This window comes from Budorcas taxicolor, chromosome 19, assembly GCF_023091745.1.
Source record: "Budorcas taxicolor isolate Tak-1 chromosome 19, Takin1.1, whole genome shotgun sequence".
NCBI classification, from domain to species: domain Eukaryota; kingdom Metazoa; phylum Chordata; class Mammalia; order Artiodactyla; family Bovidae; genus Budorcas; species Budorcas taxicolor.
Genome location: NC_068928.1, coordinates 14,408,625 through 14,431,172, shown reverse-complemented (window position 1 = coordinate 14,431,172; position 22,548 = coordinate 14,408,625). Strand labels below are relative to the sequence as shown.

The window sequence follows — 22,548 nt, the reverse complement described above, 5'->3', positions numbered from 1 at the left end:
CTGACTGCTTTTCATCACAATGTTGGGTCACATTCCACCCTCCCTCCCAGGTCTTTGCTGGCCTTCCTATCTACAATACTTCTTCCAGTCACACATCACCTCTTGTAATGTCGTCATAGTACCTAGCACTACGTGAAATCTCTTTGTAGTTAGTTTTTCTCCATTAGGATGTAAGCTCCAGGAGAGTAGGGAACCTCTTCTCTTGATCACTGTTGTACCCCAGTACCTAGAACAGTGTCAGACACAGAATAGGTAGGTACTCAATAAATACTGACTAAATGAATCTATTACAGATTTGAGTCATTAGTGTATAAACGGTAATTAAAGATGAAAGTGGATATGATAAAGCAAGACAGTAGTGGTTTTTCCGTTCTCAGTGAATTCTAGAATTAGCTAGGAACCTTTTTAGAGAGTAGAGCCTAGGACGAAACCTTGAGAAATACCGACATCTAAGAGGTACTAGGAGAGATGGAAGCAGACTGACCAGTGAGGTGCCTGTGGAACCCAAGGGAAGAGTGGATTTCAAGGCGAGAAAAGCTACTGATGTCAAGTGCTCAAGTTGGCCAAGCTATATAAAGACTAGGGGCTTCTCTGATAGCTCAGCTGGCAAAGAATCCGCCTGCAAGGCAGGAGACCCTGGTTAGATTCCTGGGTCGGGAAGATCCCCTGGAGAAGGGATAGGCTAACCAATCCAGTATTCTTGGGCTTCCCTTGTGGCTCAACTGGGAAAGAATCTACCTGCAATGCCGGAGACCTGGGTTCAGTCATACCTGGCTTTGATTCCTGGGTTGGGAAGATCCCCTGGAGAAGGGAAAGGCTACCCACTCCAGTATTCTGGCCTGGAGAATTCCATGGACTTCTGGCCTGGAGTATATAGACCATGGGGTCGCGAAGAGCCGGACACGACTGAGTGACTTTGACTTTCACTATAGGAAGCATTCGTTATGTATAGCAACGTGGAGTTGTAAATTATCTGCACAGGGTTTCTCAACCTTGGTGCTACTCACATTTTGGGTTGGATAATTCTTTGTTGTGAGGGGCCCTCCTGAACTTTGTAGAATGTCTAGCTGCCTCCCTGACACCAGTAGCAGTCCCCAGTTGTGACAACCAAATGTATCTCTGGACATTACCAAATGCCCCTGGCTGGTGGGGGCAGGGGGGTGGGGAGCAATTACCACTTTTGAGAATCACTGCCTTAGCAAAGGTGGTTTTGGCAGAAAATTGAACCCAAACTGAAGTAGGGTAAGAAATAATAGAGAAATGGAGACAGGTGATGTGAATGACGATTTAAGAGCCTTGATTATGAAGGGTGGTTAGAAGTAGGATGAGGTAAGAAGGGGAGACATGTAGACCAGGGGTATGGGTTTTTATTTTTAAGGTGGGTGGGAATTGATCATGTTTATGCACTACTTGGAAGGAAGTGGGGATAATTGGTATTTAAATTCCTTGAAGGAATGGCATCCAGAACAAGAGGATTTTGCCTCAGGAGAGGAGCGTGCCTCTTGCATCGTAATCGGATTTAAGTGCAGATGCTGTTAAGAGTAGTAACAAATGACTAACATTTATTGGGAGCTTCCCGTGTACCAAGCGCTTAATGAATTGGTGTGTGTTAACTCATTTAATTCTTGTAACAATGCTGTGAGGCAAAGAGGTATAGGGAAAAATACTCTTTTTGAATATGAAATCACTGGAGAGGTGAATGGTGTAAATGATTTTGATTGCTACCCGACGGGGCTTTCAGAGGATACACTGAGGAACAGAGGCTCTGAAAGGTTAAGTACCTTACCCAGCATCACATCTCTAGTTAAGTTACAGAGATGAGATACTAACTAGAGTATCTGGCCTTAGTACCTGTGCTCTTAACTACTGTGTATAAGGATTCTTATAACAGAGATGGCAAGTATTGGGTAATTTTCATCTGATGTCTTTTTTTTTTTTTCTCCCTGAAGAGAAATTACAATGGTCTTCTGAGAGTTGAGGAGGTATGCGATAGAAAGTTTGAAGAGACTGTAGGGAATGTGACGAGAACAGAGAAAGCCTGAAATAACTTGTAGGAAATAGGAAAGCATCATTACTCAGCACCCATAAGGTTGCCAGAGAGCAATAAGGGCTCAGTTAAGATAGGAGGCAAGTATTTTGGAACCAGTCTATGGATGTGTGAATTCTCTCCACCGTAATCAGCAACCTGGTTATAGGATCAGAGGCAATTTGATTCAGGGTTGGGAGTTTTATTAGTCAGGGAGAGAGATGCTAGTGGAAGTATGAGGCTAGTGAGGAGAGTGGTTGCTGGATGGGGTCCAAGCTGAGTAGAAATTATAGTGAGAGGGGGCTGGCTAACAATGTAGGGGAATCAAGAGCTTAGGGTTATTGATGAGATTCAAAGGACTGGTAGTGGGGATAAAAAGAGCTGGATAGATGGGAGATTTGGGTCAGAAAGTATTACAGATGTTCATGAGTATTTTGGAGTTGGAGCCATTCATGGGGGTGATAAGGGCTAAAGTGTGGCCACGGAAATGAGTAACTGAAAGGGAAAAGCCTTTGTAGCTGAGCTTAAGGACCGAGGAGCTGAGGTGTCAAGACGGTTGTACATAGCGATGGCGATAGCAAGACTAAGGTTCAGGCAGTGAATGAGAGGAAATAGGGAAGTGGGCAGAGGGTGGGAGAGCTAGTTTGAGCCAAGACCCTGAGGGAAACAATGACAGGAGATCGTAACATTGGAAGGAATGCAGGAGGAGGAACATCTGCCGTTTCAGGAAGAGGCCGGTTCAAGAGCCGGGTTTCAGGAACAACACAGAGACGGGTGAGAAATGTTTGAAGAGGCAGAGAGTGTAAATCCGTTCCCCACCCCCACCGCCCATTAGGGAGTATCTAGAGATCCCACTAGAAAGGGAGGAGAAGGGAGGGGTCTTGCGTTTTGGATGGTGTCCAAAATCAGTCCCAACAGATCCGGATGGTTGAGAAGAGTGGGCAGTTCAGGCCTCAGCGAAGTTGCCCCAGTTTGGACTAAGCATGTTTCTAAGAACGTTGGGTCTAGGTAGCTCTAGTACTGGGAAGACTGGAATGTTGATGGTCTACCAGATGGTAGATGCTGTATACCGACGTTTATGCTCATGCTGTCTTAAATCTGGTGAGGGCTGGTGGAATTAGGATGGAGGTCCTGCTGAGCAGAGACTGTGGTATTTGGCTGAATAAGGAGACCCCCCGCTGGAGAGATCCACAAGTGTGGAAGAGGAAGGGTTGGAGATCTGTGGGCAAAACTTTGCAGGTAGTGGAGAGCCTGAAGTAAGTATACAGTTAAGGACTCATTTTGTACCCATAGGCTGTTAGAGTGTAAAAATGTTAGTTGCTCAGTTGTAGCCAACTCTTTGTGACCCCGTGGAGCCTGCCAGGCTCCTCTGTCCATGGAATTCTCCAGGCAAGAATACTGGAGTGGGTAGCCATTCCTTTCTTCAGGGAATCTTCCTGACCCAGGGATCAAACCCCAGGCTCTTTCATTACAGGCAGATTCTTTGCCGTCTGAGCCACCAGGGAAGCTCACTTTCACTTTTCACTTGTACCCACTTGTACCCACTGTTAAGGCCCAGGGAAATTTAGGTTAGGATGCTCATTGGTGCAAAACTGCAGAGTGGACAAGAGAGGAAAAGATCATTTTTCCATCTTTGGCCTTTGTGCCACACTATTAGAGGCAGTCCTGCTTACACCCCAGAATAGTGATACTGTTCCTTTGGTTTTTACTTAAAATTCTATAAAGCAAAGCATGAATTTATAAGTGGTAGGGCAGGTGGGCAGATAAATCTCAGTGACATATACCATGCTGGATTCAGAATAACTGGACTACTCTAGAACCTGGAATGTGGGGCGGTAGGAGGGAACGTTTTGTTTCACTTTGGCCTTTCCTGCTCAACGGGAAGAACTTGACCTCTCGCTGACCACTCAATAAGATGGCAGGGGTAAATGAAGGCAGCAGAGCTTTTTAGATCTCTGGTGGTCACAGGCTCACATGGCAACACTGGAGAGAGGAACAGAGAAAAGAAATCGCCACTTGAGTGCCTTCTATGGAATACCAGGCACCAGTAGGTTTTGTGTTATTCTGACCTCCCAGGCGGCACCAGGAGACGTGAGAGATGCAGGTTCAATCCTCGGGTCGGGAAGATGCTCCGGAGGAGGCATGGCAACCCACTCCCAATATTTTTTGCCTGGAGAATCCCCATGGTCAGAGGAGCCTGGCAGGCTACGGTCCATAAGGTCGCAAAGAGTGGGACACGACTGAAGCAACTTTGCACACACGCACGTAATCCTAAGAGCCCTCAGGAGTAGTGTGCATTACTCCCTTCATTTTGTAGGTGAGGACGGTTCAGTAACTTCACAGTCGAAGATCAAGTGAGTGATGGGCCCTGGGACTTGATTTCAGATTTGTCTGACTCCAGAGTCTGGGCTTTTCCTTTTAATGGAGGACATAGCTTGCTGGGATTGGTGTGACCAGTCCTATTGGCCGAGGGAAACTGAAGCATTTCGTAAAATGAGGGAGGCACTAAGGCAGTTCTTAGAGAGTAAATTGAGTCTGTCAGAAGGAATGACCCTGAGGGAGCTGGAAAGCAGGTGTGAGGGAAGAGACAGTGGAGACGATGGTCATCTCTTGACCACCAATAGGGAAATGGGGAGGGGGGATGGGAGGGACAAGTTAGTAAGAGGAAATGGCCCAAGAGCCAAGCTCTCCAGGATTTTCTCCCATTTTCCTCCTCAGCAGCCCCCTCTGGACAGAGGCTCAGCTCTGGCTTTGTCATAACATTCTGGGTGCAGACAAAGGACTTGCTGTAGGAAGACAGGCTGGCCATCCAGAGCAGGTTTGTCTCGTGGAACGGACATGTGGCTGAGAGCAAGGAAGGCCCAGCCAGGAGTGAGGAGATCTGTGTTTCAGTGCAGCTCATGAGGAAGGGAACCATCATCATGATGAAGGTAGGTAGAGTGATGCTCATTTATTTATGGAAGATAAGTACTGAACATTTTCCCAGGCGAACCTGAGAAACACCCTTAAGAAAAGAGCAGGGACCCGACCTAAACAACTGACCTAGTTGGGGGTCTCAGCAAAGATCTGGAGCTGTTTTCTGATCCCTTGTGCCCAGGACCCCTGTGACTCGTGTTTTGGGGTTATAGAGAAAGAGGGTAGGAAGCCAGGGGTATCAGACCCTTTCTGGGGGTTTAGCTTTTTCTGGTGGTCTAACATGGCACTGGACTTTGTAAGAAACAAGGGGTTCAGCTCTGTAAGTTGAAAATCTTGGATATTTGACTCTTCAGGTTTCTCAGGCTCTTTCCGGAACCTTGTAAACTCCACCTTCATGCTGGTCTTTGGCATCTCACATACAAAAAGAACCTTGTTCTTTAGCTTGTTTTGGATCCAGGGATCGTTGGAGGCCAAAAGAATTAATGTTTCTTGTAGCTGCATTGAAACAAGCCCTGTGGCTGGCTCCCTTCAGGCCAGCCCTGGGAGGCGGGAAGGGGAGTTCTGGCCACAGGTCACTCTGAGTCCCAGGGAATGAGGTCAAGGGACAACGTCTAAGGGCGTATTCCCCTCCCCTCCGTCAGAGGGCATGTGGTGTGAGGAGAGTGGGAGAGGCTGGAGGAAGAGGAGAGCAGGGGTGCCTTACACTCTTCTTCACAGACGCGTTCTTCTCCACATCCAGCATGTCCAGGACCAAGTGGAACACCTGTGGGCTGCGGATCCCCAGGACGCTCTGGCAGAGGCAGGATGAGGGCATCTCGGTAGCCGGCCCAGGAAGATGCCCCGTCTACGCTCTCTTCCATTCTAGCGCCCTCGTGATGACCCTTTACCTGGACAGGAGATGTGGCTTCCCAGCTGCTTCCTTACCTTTGAGGGCCTGCCTCTGCATTGGGTTCCGGTACAATTTTTTTCACCAGAAGAGTCAAGATAGTTTCTGTTACATCTGAGCAATGCCCCTCACACCCTTCACCTGTCCCTTCTCCTACCCAGCTCCAGTCCTGCAGAAAAGCTTTCCCTTAACTCCTGGTACGGTGGGAAGTCTAAAATAAAAAAGCCGGCAAACCACCTCCCCACAGTTTGCCGCCCTTTCTTCCCCTCAGTAGCTCTCCTGGACTGCCCACTCCCCCAGCCATCAACACATCTGGTCAGAGTTGCGGAGCTGGCCTTACCAGAGAGATGACTGCTTCCTTGCGTGCCAATGCATTTGAGCTCATCAGCTGCCTGAAGAGAAGGGAGTGAGTGTGTTGTGGTCCAGTTAAGGGGTAGGGGAGGAAGACTGGCTGCTTCTCACAGTCCAGAGTGACTCAGGTATAAAGCTGATGAGTGATGTTAATTTCATTAACGGCCCCTTCTTGTTTCTTGGGTCAGGAAAGGGACTGGAAAGGGAAAGGTTGGTACAACAGTTTTCCAAGGGGCTCTGTGTGATGATCAGGACTCACATTTGTCCAGAACTTTACCGTTTACAAATCCCTTCCAAGTCCTCATCTTAACTTGAGCTTTAAATAGTACCTCTGAGTGGTAGGTATTACCAGCCCCTTTTACAGATGAAGAAAAGCCCAGCGGTCAAAGAGTGACTTGGCCAGTGGCCTGGGCAGTGCGATCTGAGACCAGGCAGTAGGCTCTCCGCTCTCACTGGCCTTCTGTCCCCTTCCCACAGCCTAGGGTTTGGCCCTGGTAGCTCCCAGCCCAAGCCACTCACGCCTCCACCAAGTTCAGCATCATGGGCTTCATCTTAAGCTCTTCCACGGTTTCAGCAACAGCCTGCCTCATAGCCTGAAGAGAGATTAAGGTGGGACAGAGGCTCAGGGGTGTGCTCTTAAGTGCTTCCCAAACTTTTCTTTTGGATGTGGACCATTTTTTAGCCTTTATTGAATTTGTTACAGTATTGTTTCTGTTTCACGTTTTGGTTTTTTGGCCCACAAGGCATGTGGAATCCTAGCTCCATGACCAGGGATTGAACCCACAGCCCCTGCACTGGAAGGTGAAGTCTTAACCACTGGACCATCAACCTTCATTGAGAGTTTACTTTGTGCTGTGTGTATGGCCCTTGCCTCAGGGAGCTCACGGTCTGGTGGGGGAAACAGACAAGTGAACGGGCAGTCAGACTCGTGAACTAAATGTAGGGACAACAGGAGGGTCTCCTAACTCAGTCTGAGTTCCAGGAAGACTTCCTGGAGGAAGTGATGCCGCAGCTGAAACCTGAGGCATGAGTAGGAGTTAGCCAGGCTGAGAGGCTAGGGGCCAACTTCCCTGGGCAGAGGGAAAGCAGGTACAAAGGCCTGGAGGCAGGAGAGAGCACAGAGAGGTTAGGGGACAGGAAATGGTTCAGTTTAGCTAGGTGACCATACAGAGTCTTCAGAGTGGGACACTCTGAGCAATTACACTGGGACCATGGGTGTAAGTCAGGACAGGGTGCTCCTAAGTACTGCTGGTGCGTGGCTGGGCACGAGTGTGGTGAGGATAAAGAGTCAGACAGGTCTTGGGTGGTGAAGGGCTATGTAAGCCCTCCTGAGAGCTTGGGGAGTAACTGAGAAGTTTTTTGCAGAGGTGAGCTGCAATCTGATTCACAGATCAGAAAAATGTCTTTAGCAGTGCTGTGGCTGGCTTTGTAGCAAGCTCTAAGAAAGGTAAAAGTGCAGGGGAAGGCAGGGTGATTCTGTTGGTGGTGATTGGAAAGCTTCCCATAGGAGGTGTTGTCTGGGCTGGTCTGGAAGGGGTAATTGTATTTTAATAGGCAGTAGGAGAGAGGAGCTACTTACCAGTGGAACTGAAAGCAGAGGCAGTTTTCCACCTTTCAGGGGAGGGAGGAATAACAGGGCACTTTAAGCTGAGAGGACTGCCTGCACAGAGGCCAGACAGCTTGGAGACAGGAGCTGTATTCTGGGGAGTGTGACGCATGCTTTGGGGGGCATGCATACACAGAAGAACTACACAAAAAAGATCTGAACGACCCAGAGAACCATGATGGTGTTGTCTGGAGCCAGACATCATGGAGTGTGAAGTCAAGAGGGCCTTAGGAAGCATCACTACGAACAATGTTAGTATAGGTGATGGAATTCCAGCTGAGCTATTTCAGATCCCCAAAGATGATGCTGTGAAAGTGCTGCACTCAATATGCCAGCAGATTTGGAAAACTCAGCAGTGGCCACAGGACTGGAAAAGGTTTATTCCAATCCCAAAGAAAGGCAATGCCAAAGAAAGTTCAAACTACTGCACAATTGCACTCATCTCACATGCTAGTAAAGTAATGTTGAAAATTCTCCAAGCAAGTTCAACAGTATGTGAACTGAGAACTTCCAGATGTTCAAGCTGGATTTAGAAAAGGAAGAGGAACAAGAGATCAAATTTCCAAAATCTGTTGGATCATAGAAAAAGCAAGAGAATTCCAGAAAAACACTTACTTCTGCTTCATTGACTATGCCAAAGCCTTTGACTGTGTGGATCACAACAAACTGGTGTAAAATTCTTAAACAGACAATACCAGACCACCTGACCTACCTCCTGAGAAATCTGTATTCAGGTCAAGAAGCAACATCTAGAACCAGACGTGAAACAACGGACTGGTTCCAAATTGGGAAAGGAGTATGTCAAGGCTGTATTTTGTTATCTTGTTTATTTAATCTATATGCAGAGTACATCATGCGAAATGCTGGGCTGGATGAAGCACAAGCTAGAATCAAGATTGATGGGAGAAACATCAATAACCTCAGATATGCACATGATACCACCCTTATGGCAGAAAGTGAAGAGGAACTGAAGAGCCTCTTGATGAAAGTGAAAGAGGAGAGTGAAAAAGCTGGCTTAAAAGTCAACATTCAAAAAACTAAGATCATGGCATCCCATCAGTTCATGGCAAATAGATGGGGAAACAATGGAAACAGTGACAGACTTTATTTTCTTGGGTGCCAAAATCACTGCAGATGGTGACTGCAGTCACAAAATCAAAAGACACTTGCTCCTTGGAAGAAAAGCTATGACCAACCTAGACAGCATATTAAAAAGCAGAAACATTACTTCACTGACAAATGTTCACATAGTCAAAGCTATGGCTTTTCTAGTAGTCATGTATGGATGTCAGAGTTGGACTATAAAGAAAGCTGAGTGACGAAGAATTGATGTTTTTGAACTGTGGGCTGGAGAAGACTCTTGAGAGTCCCTTGAACTGCAAGGAGATCAAACCAGTCAATCCTAAAGGAAATCAGTCCTGAATATTCATTGGAAGGACTGATGCTGAAGCTGAAGCTCCAATACTTTGGCCACCTGATGCGAAGAAGTGACTCATTGGAAAAGACCTTAATGTTGGGAAAGATTGCAGGCAGGAGGAGAAGGGGACGATAGAGGATGAGGTGGTGGATGGCATCACTGACTTGATGGACATGAATTTCAGCAAGCTCCAGGAGTTGGTGATGGATGGGGAAGCCTGGCTTGCTGCAGTCCATTGGGTTGCAAAGAGTTGGACATAACTGAGCGACTGAACTGAACTGAACTGAACTGAACTTTGGGGGGCAGTGTGGTGGGAGCCAAGGCAGGGTGGGGGTCCTTTAGGGAAAGGTGAAGAGACAGGTTTGGGCTGTCTGGGCTTGGGAGCGTTGGTCTCACTTACGAAGAAGGGCTCATTATATGTCTTCCTCCTGAGTAGGTCAAATGTGAGGTCTTCCAGACCATGTGCCTGGATCCGTTCCAGTCCTATGGCCTTGAGCATCTGCATGGCTTCAAAACGGTGCTGAGGGCAGACACAAAGGACAGACCACCTTCCTCATCCCCCAGCACATCCTTGTGCTGGAGCAGGAAGGGTACTAGGCAGTTGAGAGCTTACCTCCAGGACGCTGGAACAGGACAGCTGGTCCAGGATGCTCCTGACAACTGTGGCTGAGTGCACACCCATTATCTTGACCAGCACAGTGAGTGCCTGTCGGGGTGGGCAGGGCGGGGTGGGGTACACCAGACCAAGAGGCATTTGGATGGCCAAGCACGCTTGAGGGCTAGAACTTGTAGGAAACAGGCAGAGTCCTTTCTCCTCCCTCTTTGCCTCATGAGTGAGTGTGCAAGTTCATGTGAGCGCACACGTGCATATACATGAATGAATGGACTATACACAGATCTGTGTACACTGACTTCCACGCGACCCACATACATATTCACAAACACACAGAGGACCCTGCGGCGCTCCCTGCTGAAGCTCCTTTTCTCTGGGATGAGGATGACAGGGATCAGAGCCCACCAGAGTCAGCACCGTTTCCCCAGGGCTCCCCAGGGAGCCCAGCCCGCCGCCCCTCACACCTTCATCTGCTGGGTCTTCGGCCCTTGGCCCAGGCACTGCAGCAAGTGCTCTCGGGCCACGTTGCTGTGGGGCCTCAGGAGCCCCAAGCACAGGGCCGCCTCCGCTGCCGCCTTGTACGCTGCGTTCTTTATCAGCATCAGTAGCACCAGCGCCAGCTTCTCTTCATCCTCCACCTGAGTCCTCTTGAGAGGGAGACGGGGCGGTTGGACCAGGTCTCCGGCCAGGCTTTGTGAGGGCAATTCATGACTGCTTCCAGCCCATTCTCCCTCTTCCCCAGAAGGAATCTCCTGTCAAGAGCTTAGTTTACCCACTTCCCTTCTTGCTGCCATCTACTTGCTCCCAGCTCACATCCTTTCACTTCTCTATGACTTTTTCTTGTGAGTGGGTCGGCGTTACTCTCTTTAATACCTCTGCTGTCTCAGCTCTTGGCATTTGAAAAAAATATACAGGTCATTGCCCCGACGCCTCTCCTCCCATAACCTTGTCCTTGGCGCTACGTCAGCCGTCAGTTCCCACAGAGGGACTTCATCGTTACCCGTTACTGCAGCTTCTCTCGGACTCCCTCTCCTCCTGTCTTTCTGGTTCTCCTCTGATGTCAGCACTTATTGTTCTACCTACTGTATAGCACAGGGAACTCTGCTCAGTGCTGTGTGACGACCTAAATGGGAAGGAAATCCAAAAACGTATGGGGCTTCCCTGGTGGCCCAGTGGTGAACAACTTGCCTGCCAATGTAGGAGACCCGGGTTCGATCCCTGGGTTGGGAAGATCCCCTGGAAAGGGAAATGGCAACCCACTCCAGTATTCTTGCCTGGAAAATCCAATGGACAGAGGAGCCTGGTGGGCTGCAGTCCATGGAGCTGCCAAGGAGTTGGACATGTTTTGTCCAAGTTTGTTGACTAAACAGCAACAATAGATACGAATGACTGATTCACTTTGCTGTACAGTGAAAACTTAACAATGTAAAGCCAATGAATTTTTTTTAAAGGAGTATATTAAATGGCTTTACTTTGAACTTATTTCATTATCTGTACGTGAATATATATGTGGGTTAGTTACTCATGTATTTTTTTCCATCGTAAATTGTCCGTAAAAGTTCCTTACATTTGTATAGTGTGGTCAGAGTGCTCCTATTTATTCCTGTTGTTAATTGAATTCTTCTAAACAGGAATTGGGAGTCTTTACTTGGATATTACATAAAAGATGAGTTCTTCTATGTAAATGTAGATGTATATACGGGGGACTGTGAAGGTTTATAAAAGTACACGGTCGGATCTATCACTTGGGCATATTGTGTTATCGCCATTGCTCTTTTATTTTTTAAACTTTTCTTAATGAAAGAATTTATCTGTAACTTTTGTATTCTTTACGTTCAAATTCTTATAAATAAAAACGACAGTGAATTTTTTTGTACATTTAATGCTAATAAATCACTCTATTAGAAAAGTTGCTGGACTGCATGAAGACTGACAGTTCATTGAGCAACTTCGCCCTCCTCCTCACTTTCTTCCCTTTTACCCAGCTTCAGTTCCATGGTCCCTGGACTCCTTTACCCCCTCTTTATTGTATTAAACTCTCCACCGACTCTATGCCTGCACTTCCCAGAGGAAATCAAAGTAATGATGACTAATCTCGCTTGAAGTATATGAACGCAAACCTTAAGAAAACCCTTAATGATGCCTAACGGTCAGACTGCTTTCCCTGGGCAGTTCTCTTTCCCACCTTCCTAATTCCTCTTCCTTCCTCTGGACCCTCGAACACTTCTTCCTCTGTTCTCTTAAGTTGATGACCTTGCTTCCTACTTTATTGAGCAAAATAAAAGCAACTAGAAAAGAAGTTCCAGAGACACTTTCCACCACTTCTGTCCAACTTTCAACAGCTGCACCCATATTCCTCCCTTTCCTCATTACTGTGGCCCATGGCCATCTATCTAAAAAAGTCAATCCTGGGGACTTTCCTGGTGGTCTGGTGGCCAGGACTGCACACTCCCATTGCAGGGGGCCCAGGTTCGATCTCTGGTCAGGAAGCTAGATCCCACATGCTGCCACCAAGGGTCCACATGCAACGAAAGATTCTGCATGCCACAACCAAGACTTGGTGCAGCCAAATAAATAAAAATATTAAAAAAATAAAGTCAGTCTCTTATGTGTTGCTCTCATCCCTTCTCATCTTCTCAAGAACATTGCTGCCCAACTCTTCCCACCCTCTTCAAAATGATCATTTTCCTAACGACTGGATCGTGACTCCTCAGCGTTGACACATGCTGCTATTTTTTCTCTTTCTAGAATTTACCCCTGTTGCTGACTACAGCTCTATCCAGGAAAACTTGGACAGTTGCCCATTCTTGCCATCTTGCCCTTCTTTCCTCCCATTTGCTCTTAACCCTACTCCATTCAGACTTTCACTGCCCCACCAGAGTAGTTCTTGTTAAGATAATCCATGATCCACCCATGTGGTTAAAGCCATTGTATGGATTCTCAGCCCGTATATTATTTGATATGATTGATTTGTCTCCTTTTCCTTGATGAATATTCTCTACTTGATTTTCAGTATACCACACTATTGGTTGTCTTCCTACCTGTTGGCTACTTCTTAATATTTACTGGTTCTTCCTTTTATCTCTGACCTCTTAACACTGGGGTGCCCCAAGGCTTGATTCTTGGTTCTTAGTGATCTCATCTTGTTGAATGGCCTCTATGCTGACAACTCATAGATTTCTGCCACTGGTTCAGGCTTCTGAACTCCAAATTGTATATCCAGCTGCTTGTTTGTTGTTCCCTTTGGATGTCCAGAAGACGTCACAAACACAACTTGTCCAGAACTGGACTTCTGATATTACCTCCAAGCCTGTTCCATGTGCAGCTTTCTCCATCTTGAAGTGAAGTGAACGTTGCTCAGTCCTGTCCCCATGGACTATACAGTCCATGGAATTCTCCAGGCCAGAATACTGGAATGGGTAGCCTTTCCCTTCTCCAGGGGATCTTCCCAACCCAGGGATCGAACCCAGGTTTGATTGAACCCAGGTCTCTGGCACTGCCAGCAGATTCTTTGCCAGCTGAGCCACAAGGGAAGCCCAAGGATATTGGGGTGGGTAGCCTATCCTGTCTCCAGGGGATCTTCCCGACTCAGGAGTTGAACCAGGGTCTCCTGCATTGCAGGCAGATTCTTTATCAACTGAGCTATCAGGGAAACTCATCTTAGCTGATGACAACTCCATCCTTTCAGTTTCTAGGCCAAAAGCCTTGGCTTCCTCCTTGTTGCCTCACTTTCTCTTATAGCTCACATTTAACCTATCAGAGTTTTACTTTAAAAATATATGCAGGGGATTTCCCTTGTGGTCCAGTGGCTGAGACTCCACACTCCCAATGAAGGGGGCCTGGGTTTGATCCCTCTTCAGGGAACTAGATCCCACATGCTGCAACTACAAGATCCTGCATGCTGCAACCAAGACCCGACACAGCCAAAACCAATTGATAAACATTAATACATATATACATATTCAGAACTTAATAACTGCTTACCAACCCCACTGCGACCCCTGTGGTCCAAGCCACCATCGTGTCTCACCAGGACTGCTCTAACAACTCCTAACTGGTCTCTCGGCTTCCACTTTTGCCTTTCATCCCCTGCCCGTCTTTCTTCAACATAGCAGTCAGAGTGAACATTTTTTTTGTTTTTTTGGGCCACTGTGCCACATGAGGGATCTTAGTTCCCCAACCAGGGGTCAACCAGGGACTGAGCCCAGGCCCCCTGCACTGGGAGCACAGAGTTTTAACCACTGGACCACCAGGGAAGTCCCCCAGAGTGAACTCGGAAACAAGTTAGATCACATCATTGCTTTGTTCAAAATCCTATTCCACTCAGGAGAAAAGCTCAAGTACTTATTAAAGTCATCCAGAAGGCCTCATATGTGCTAGTCTCCTATTAGCGTCTTTGGCCCAACTTCATTTCCTCCTGCTCTCTCTGCTCCCTCCCCACTTCTGTCACAGGGCCTCCTTGCCGTTCTTGCCCATACCAAGCCTGCCCCTGCCTTCGGGACTTCGGCTCGATTCTTCCTTTGCTGGGAATGCCTTCTCTCAGATATCTGCAAGGCTCACCCCTCACCTTCGTGCTTGAGCTCAGACGATGACTTCCACGTGAGGCCTCCCCTGTCCCTCGTGTTTAAAATTGCAACTCATTCCATCTGCATTCAGTATTCCCGATCACTCTCACCCCTCATCATCCCGGTCACTCTCATCCCTCATCATCCCAGTCACTCTCACCCCTCTACGTAAGTCTCCCACTTGCTGTATCTAACATACTATATAGTGAAATTTGTTGGTTATTACGTGTCTCCCCGGGCTTCCCCTGTGGCTCAGCTGGTAAAGAATCTGCTGGCAACGAGGGAGGCCTGGGTTCGATCCCTGGGTTGGGAAGATTCCCTGGGGAAGGGAAAGGCTACCCAGTCCAGTATTCTGGCCTAGAGAATTCCATGGACTGTATAGTCCACGGGGTCGCAAAGAGTCGGACACGACTGAGCGACTTTCACTTTCACCTGTCTCCCCTCCCCGCTTCCCCCACCCCGCTGGAATGTAAGCTCTACCAAAAGCTGAGATCTCTGCCTGCGTTGTTTGCTGACATATCCCAAGGGTCTAGGGTGATGTCTGGCCCATGATAGCTGTTCAGTGTAGGTTTGTTGAGTAAGTGGATGTAATGAATTCTATTTTATGTGGAGCAGTGACGGGGTCAAAATAAGAGGATCCTAAAGGGGAAAAATCTCAAGTAGTGTCAGTAGACTTTCTTGGTCCCTGTCCCCTCTGGGCAGAGGTTTTCCTTTAGCAGGTTATTTTAAGGATGAGGCGTGGTCACTGAAAAAGCACAGGCGCTGGGACTTCCGTGGAGACCAGTGGCTAGGACTCCACACTCCCGATGCAGTGCACCCAGGTTCGATCCCTGAATGGGGAACTCTATCCCACATGCCACAGCTAAGAGTTTGCATGGCGCAAGTAAGACCTGGTGCAGCCAAATAAATAAATGTATATAAAAAAATAATCTAGGCATTGAAGTAGGTGCTTTGCATATATTATCTCATTCAATCTTCTCAGCGATGCTGTAACTACTACATCCATTTTAGAGAAGGACAAATGACAACTCCGAAAGCTGGCTTTTCAGAGGTGGTATGACCAGTTCGGGAGCTACACCAATGATTCTGTCCCGGCAACCTACTCCTCAGGGTACTCCACAAGGACATCATCCCCCTCATCGGAACTAGGAGCTAGGTTACCCTCTCCCCAGCTTAACCCCCAGCCAGCACCATTGATGACCTGTCCGACCTTGCCCCGGGGACTGACTCTTACCCCCCAGTCACCTGATCTCTGGGGACAGCAGCCCAGGAGTTCAAAGCCGCCCGAAGTGCTATCAGAGTATCCATCCTCTGCCCCTCATTTTGGCCCTTCAACTTCTTGATGAGAGTTTGGATCACGTGCTTTTTCAGGCATCCTGGACAGGGAGGAGCCTCAGGTCAGGGCAGAGCCTCCGGGTCGGCTCCTCTCTGCCAGACTCCACCTGACTCCCCTGAGGTCCCACGGTCGGCCGTCCCCCCAGGACACCAGAGCAGCTGGCTGAGCGTGACCGCAGTTCTCAGAGCCTGCTCTCTGTCTCCCTCCCACCTCTTCTCCCTCTTCACCCCACCTTCCTCTCTCTGCCCAACAATCTCTCGGATCACTCCCAGACCTGCCAATGACTAGGTTGCAGCTGGGGGGCCGTCCACTGCCTTCTGTCTTTCCCTAAAGGTGGATTGTGGCTACATAGCCTCCTTCCTTCCCTGCCCCTACTCCCACCCACGGGGGGACCCACTCACCCAGGATGGCCAGGGTTCGACAGGCCTCATACTTCAGTTTCTCCGATCCGGCTTGGGCCTGATTTAAGGGGGTGGAGGGTGGGAACACGCCCTAAGGTGGTGGAATATCAGGAGCTTTCAGGATCAGCTCAGCTTAACTTTTCATTTTACAGATGAGGAAACCGAGGCCTAGAGAGTGACCTGTTTATGTTCAAACACGGGTGTGGGCAGGGTGATGTGATGGAAGGACCATAACTTAGGAGTAAGACTTTTGTTCACATCCCTATCTGGTGTCTGATAGCCACGAGGCCTAGGGCAGTTCACCTGGCCCCTCGGAGCTTTCATTTTCTCATTAGAAAAATGCAGCTACTGCTAACTAGTTCTAGTATCAAAAGATTTAAATGAGATTATGGGTAAGAACACAGCCCGCCCCACCCCCAAAGTCAACTTCTCTGTCAGACAAAGGGGATCTTCAGATCCCCCCTTCCCCATCCTTTAAGATCAAGCTGCCCTTTGAAGGAGCCAAGGGCATGAGATGGGCACATGTCACACAAGGCGGCTTCCTCCTTCCAGCATCTGACCCATCATCCTTGACCCTGGTGGGCCTTGTCTGTGCTCAGGTGCCAAGGCTCTGCAGACCGCAGGCCCTGTGTCCTCCTCTCCTGGACTCCGTGCAGCCCCAGACTCACCACCTGCCACAGTGCGTCCAAGACAAACTTGTCGCTGACCCCCAGGCACCCCAGAGCCTGCAGGAACAGGAGAGAGGAAAAGGAAGAGAGCTTGGACACCACCGCCACAAGCTGCCACCTTCTGGACACTGCTGGAGGTTGTTCTTGGAACATCACTCCCTCCCCGCCCTCCACCTCCAGCATCTTTCTCCTCACCAGCTCAGCCAACTCCTACCTGGCCTGTAACCACGCCGCTCCACCCTTGCCACTTCTCACCTGGGCTGCGTAGAGCTGCTCATCCTCGCTGGGAGATTTCAGGCTTTCTGTGAGTTCCTGCCCATCCAGGGAAGCCAGTGGAAGGGAAGAAAGGGACAAATATAGCTCTACCATGCTTCTTTCAAAGTGGAAGGAGCTCACCCAATCCACTCTCCTTCCCCCGCTCCCTTTTGCTGGCAGGGTCTGAGGGTGGAAGGATAGTGTGAGCCCGAGGTAAAGGAATCCTCAGAAAGAGTCTCCCCATTCTGCCCCGGCTCCTGCCATGGCCCCTGACCTTTAACCTTTGCCACTTCAGGGGGTCCCCAGCAGGGTCTAAGGGCTTGGACTCCATTGGAGACCTGCGAGTCAGCTTGCTCATGGGGAGATGGAGCTTTTGGCTGAGGGTACCCTCCTTGAGGTACCTGTGGGAGAAATGACACAGGTAGCCCTGGTCCCCTTGTTCCCTTCCTCCTTACTTCACAGATTCTCCTCTGCCTCTGGTCCTCAGCCCAGCTCAGATCAGCTTCCATCTACCCCAGGGTCTCCTAGGGGGTCTGTAGGCTGATTTGCCCCACCCCAGCCCCCCAGCCCCACTCCACCCCTTTCTTCTCTTTCCATCCTTTCTTAGAAGATGGGGAGGGCGTGGAGAACAGGAAGGGACGAAACACACCTGGGGTGATCTCTCATTTTCCACAGTGTCTTCTGGGCCTCCCGTTGCTTTCGGCGATCATACAGGGTATACCAGTGCGTGTAGAGCTCGGGCTTCTTGTAGTAGCAGTAAGGTATGGCATTTGGCTTGCTCGGGTGCTCCCTCCAGCACTCTGGACTTGGGGGAAACTCTTCCTTTGGTGCCTGGAGGCAGGTGTGAGTGGCAGAGCAGCCACAGGGGACATTTCTCAGCCAGGAAAAGGGCCAGGGCGAGAAGAGACTAGACGAGGGAAATACCCTTCAGCCTCTCGACCTGAAGACACAGCCAGCTCCTAACCAGCTGTGTGACTTGGGCAAGTGACTTTACCCTACCAAGGTCTCAGTCTTCTCATCTGCAAAATGGGGCTAATCATCCTTGTTCTGTACCCCTCCCAAGGTGGTTGTGAAGGACTACTGACATAAAGACTGGGAAACCGTTGTTGGTTTGTAAGTTGATCTGAGTACAGTTGGCCCACTGTATCCACAGGTTCCACATCCATGGATTCAACCAACCATGGGTTCAAAATATTAGGGGGAAAAAATTCTAAGAAGTTCCCAAAAGCAAAACTTGAATTTGCCATGTACCCGGTAACCCTTTATATACCATTTACATGGTATTAGGTATTATAAATAATCTAGAGAGGATGTGTGTAGGCTATATGCAAACACCACTCCATTTTATACAACAGACTTGAGTATCCGTGGAGTTTGGTATCCCCTGTGGAAACCAAGGGACAACTGTCCACAGTTCAGTTAGTTTAAATTTCAAGGGACTTGAGAAAGTCATCTGGGGACTTCCTGGTGGCCCAGTGGATAAGAATCTGCCTGCCAATGCAGGGGACACAGGCTCGATCCCTGGTCCGGGCGGATCCCACATACCAAGGAGCAACTAAGCCCGCCTGCCATAACTACAGAGCCTGCGCTCTAGAGCCCATGAGCCATGCCAAGAGGAGCCACCTCAGTGAGAAGCCCACAGCGGGCAGTAGCTCCCACTCCCCATAACTAGAGAAAGCCCATGTGTAGCAGTGAAGACCTTGTGCGACCAAAAAGAAAAAAAAGTCATCTGGGCAAGGAGATGAAAAGGCCAGGGGCAGGGGAGACGTGGAGTAAAGAGAGGGGTATTTTGGGCTCCTGCTCATTCACTCAGGCATTCGACAGATTTTCATTGAGCACCTACTATGTGCCAAGTGCTCGGTGCTGGGGAGGCAGTTATCATTCCTGTCCTCGTGGAACTTAATAGTTTCATTGGAAAAACAGGATTTCTTCAAATAATCTGTCTTAGACACTTGTGAAACTGCAGCTCTGGTTGTGGCCAAGGGGTTTTAGATGGGTCAGGGGATTTCTCTGAAGATCTGACAAGGTTCATTCTTGTCTCTTCTCAAGCTGTCCTGTCTCTACAACAACTCTCTGAAAAAGAGCTTTGGCTAGTGGTTCCCAGTGGGGTGACTGAGACCATCATGAGTTCGCAGGTGATTGTCGTGACTTCAGAAAATGGGACATTGACTCACTATAAGCAGGGTTGTCAGATTTTGTAAGGACCAAGCAAATAAAAAACAGGATTGAGACTTCCCTGGTGGGTCCAGTGGCTACGATTCCAAGCTTTCATTGCAGGGGACCCGGCGGTGGGGAGTGGTGATCAATCCCTGATCAGGGAACTAGATCCCACATGCCACAACCAAGACCCAGAGCAGCCAAATAAGTAAACTTCTCTACTTCAGTTAAGAACAAACAAACAAAAAACCCCAGGATGTCCCATTGAATTTCGATTCCAGGCAGTGAAGGCAATATTTAGGACATAAGCATGTTGAAAAAAGTTCATTGTTTCTCTGAAATTCAAAAATAACTCATTAAGCAACTGCCTACACAGCCGAAACCTTACAGATGTTATCTCATAGCCACTCGACAAAGGAGCAGGGCAGAGGTTGGCTTGTGACAGAGGCTACTCCTGCGGTTCAGGGAGGGAAAGCCACTTGTCCAAGGTCACACAGAGTTCGTGGCAGCCCCAGGGGTGAGAGCGGAGTTCTAAGTATGTGTTTGTGTTAGTCATTCAGTCGTGTCCGACTCTTTGCGGCCACATGGACTGTAGCCCACCAGGCTCCCCCGTCCATGGAATTCTCCAGGCAAGAATACCGGAGAGGGTAGCCATGCCCTTCTCCAGGGGATCTTCCCAACCCAGGGATCGGACCCAGGTCTCCTGAATTGGCAGGTGGATTCTTTACCGTCTGAGCCACAGGGGAGCCTGTAGGGTTCTATGAACCAGCCTTAATGGAAAGGGGTGGTCTGCTGACCCTCTTCCTCCAGCGAGGCTCTCGGGGTGGCGGAAGTCAGGGGTCTCACCTGGTGACAAGACAAGGAAAGTAGGACGGGAGCTGCAGCTCTTCTGAGTTCTGTGGTGCAAAGGAGACAATGGACAAGGGTGAGCTGTAGAGCTGTCCTTCCGGGCATGCGTTTGTCGAGCATTAGCATTTAGCGAACATGACATCAGGCACCAGGGAAGTAAAGAAGCCATAGTTCCTGTCCTTAAGGGACTTGTACTTTTCTGGTATCTTGGTCTGTGGAATAGCAGCATTGCCATAGCCTGGAAGCTTCTCAGAAATGCAGAATCTCTCAGGCCTACCAAGTCAGGATCTTTATTTGAGTAAGATTCCTACGCATGTTGAAATTGGAGACACACGGGTCTGGCAGAGTGGGTCTCATCCCTGGCTGCGTATTAGAATTATTTGAGAGAATTTTTTTAACATGCCCCAGTCCTGCATCACACTAATTGAATCAGATTGTCCGAGGAAGGGACCTAGGCATTTTAGAAAGCTTCCCAAAGGATTCTAATGTAAAAATGGTCAGTGGTTCTCAAACGTGAGTGGCACTAGAAAGAACTAGAGGTCTTGTTTTTTGTTTGCTTGTTTTGGCCATGCTGAGTGGCATGTGGGATCTTAGTTCCCTGACCAGGGGTTGAACCTGTGCCCTGCTTTGCAGTGGAAGCAGAGTCTTAACTACTGGGCCACCAAGGAAGTTCCTGGAGGGCTTGATAAAATACAGATTTCCTTATCGCCAGATGAAGACTCATCCCCAGAGTAACTCTGAGGTGCGGTCTGAGAATTCACTTTTTTGGTTGAGGTGGGTGTGGTGCACACGGCATGTGGGGCTTAGTTCCCTGACCAGGGATCGAACCCCTGCTGTCTGCATTGGTGGCACAGAGTCAACTCCTGGATCGCCAGGTAAGTCCTGAGAAGTTGCATGTCTAACAAAATACTGATACTGCTGATCCTGGGAACATATTTTGGGAACCACTGGTCTACTGGTGAGATAGAACCGTTTACTGGGGATTAATTAACAAAGGGAAATAAATGTGAGGATGGATAGAGGCATAGGTGATCTTGATGAGGGGTCCTAACCTGGTGGGGAGGAGCAGGGAGGGTTTCCAGAGATTATCCACAAGCTGAGTCTTCAGTGCAAGTAGGAGAGGTAGCCAGACAGATGAGAGGAAGAACAATGGGCAAGAGGAACACCTCGAAACCTTGGCTTTGTGAGAGTGCAGAGCAGGTGAGGAAGCAGAAGCTGGGGAGTCACAGAGACATCCCGCCTTAGAGTGCCCTGGAAACTTACCTTGAGGGGTGTATGGAGCCTTGAAAGTACCCAAGGATCCACCCTGACTCTGCCCATAGCTTTGCTGACATCACCCGGACTCCTGCTTGGGAGTGGGGGCCAGGGAGCTTCCCTTTTCGGGTCCCTATTCCCAACTCCACTCCTGTCCATTCTAACCTCACCTTTGGTCCTTCCTGGATATTCCAGCCATGGGCAGTTGAGCATCGCCCTGTTGATGTCAGAGATGTCGACTGATTTTTCGTAGGCCATCCTCTTCTCCTGGGGGGCGGGCAGGGACTACAGGGACAGCTGCCTTGTGAGAGCCGGGGCAGAGCTCAGGGAGACCTGTCGTCTGTGGCACAAGAGGGACTAGTGAGGTGTCTGGGCTTCTAGAGCTAGAAGCCTCCGAGTGTTGAGTGAGAAGATCACCTAGGTGCATGGAACACTCTGGTTCTACTCTGGAGCCCCAGCCCCGGCATCTACTGGCCTGTAGCTTGAGCCAGTCGCTTTCCCTCTGGGAGCTTCACTTTCCTCATCTGAAAGGAGGAAAGCCACGTCTGTCTGGCGAGCTCGAGGGGCAGCGGTGAGGCATAAATTAGAAAAGAAAGTCAAAGCACTTAATGAACCTCAAGCTCACGTAGCCCGTGTTATTTTTTTGTCTCCTCTGAAGTGCTTATTTTTAAAAAAATTTTTCAAAAACTTTTAATTTTGTATTGGGGTATAGCCGATTAACAGAAAATTGTGTGCCAATATAGTATATTAACGCATATACATGGAATTCAGAAAGATGGTAATGATGATCCTATATGCGAGACAGCAAAAGAGACACAGATGTAAAGAACAGACTTTTGGACTCTGCGGGAGAAGGCGAGGGTGGGATGATTTGACAGAATAGCACTGAAACATGTATATTACCATATGTGAAACAGATCACCAGTCCAGGTTCGATGCATGAGACAGGGCGCTCAGAGCCGGTGCACTGGGATGACCCTGAGGGATGGGATGGGGAGGGAGGTGGGAGGGGGGTTCAGGACGGGGCACACATGTACTCCTGTGGCTGATTCATGTCAATGTAAGGTAGAAACCACTACAATAGTGTAAAGTAATGAGCCTCCAATTAAAATAAATATAATTAAAAAACAAACAATGGTGTAATGGTTTCAGGTGAACAGTGAAGGGTCTCAGCCATACATATACATGTATCCATTCTCTCAAAACGCCCCTGCCATCCAGGCTGCCACACAACATTGAGCAGAGTTC

General features: G+C 48.8%; 1 protein-coding gene across 1 annotated transcript; it reads right to left on the bottom strand.

Annotated features, from left to right (window-relative positions):
* Window positions 1-5,068: 5,068 nt before the first annotated feature.
* HEATR9 (HEAT repeat containing 9) lies at window positions 5,069-21,558 on the bottom strand. The gene is made up of 15 exons (XM_052657795.1): window positions 21,471-21,558; window positions 20,044-20,093; window positions 17,690-17,871; window positions 17,315-17,441; window positions 17,041-17,097; window positions 16,786-16,842; window positions 16,118-16,175; window positions 15,626-15,756; window positions 10,280-10,462; window positions 9,816-9,908; window positions 9,603-9,722; window positions 6,699-6,772; window positions 6,169-6,220; window positions 5,646-5,732; window positions 5,069-5,437 (listed from the first exon to the last, which is right to left on the bottom strand). Exons 1-15 carry the CDS (start codon window positions 21,556-21,558, stop codon window positions 5,069-5,071), a joined length of 1,728 nt encoding a protein of 575 aa, XP_052513755.1.
* Between the last annotated feature and the right edge of the window lie 990 nt (window positions 21,559-22,548).

Excerpts from the sequence above, each read along its gene's own strand:
- HEATR9 (XM_052657795.1), bottom strand. The coding sequence starts at position 21,558 with ATGGCCTACGAAAAATCAGTCGACATCTCTGACATCAACAGGGCGATG. Across the intron at positions 10,463-15,625 it reads CTGCTGTCCCCAGAGATCAG|AGGACTCAGGTGGAGGATGA; the intron begins GTGACTGGGGGG and ends CTCCCTCTCAAG. Across the intron at positions 5,438-5,645 it reads ACGCGTCTGTGAAGAAGAGT|CTACAAGAAACATTAATTCT; the intron begins GTAAGGCACCCC and ends GTTTCAATGCAG.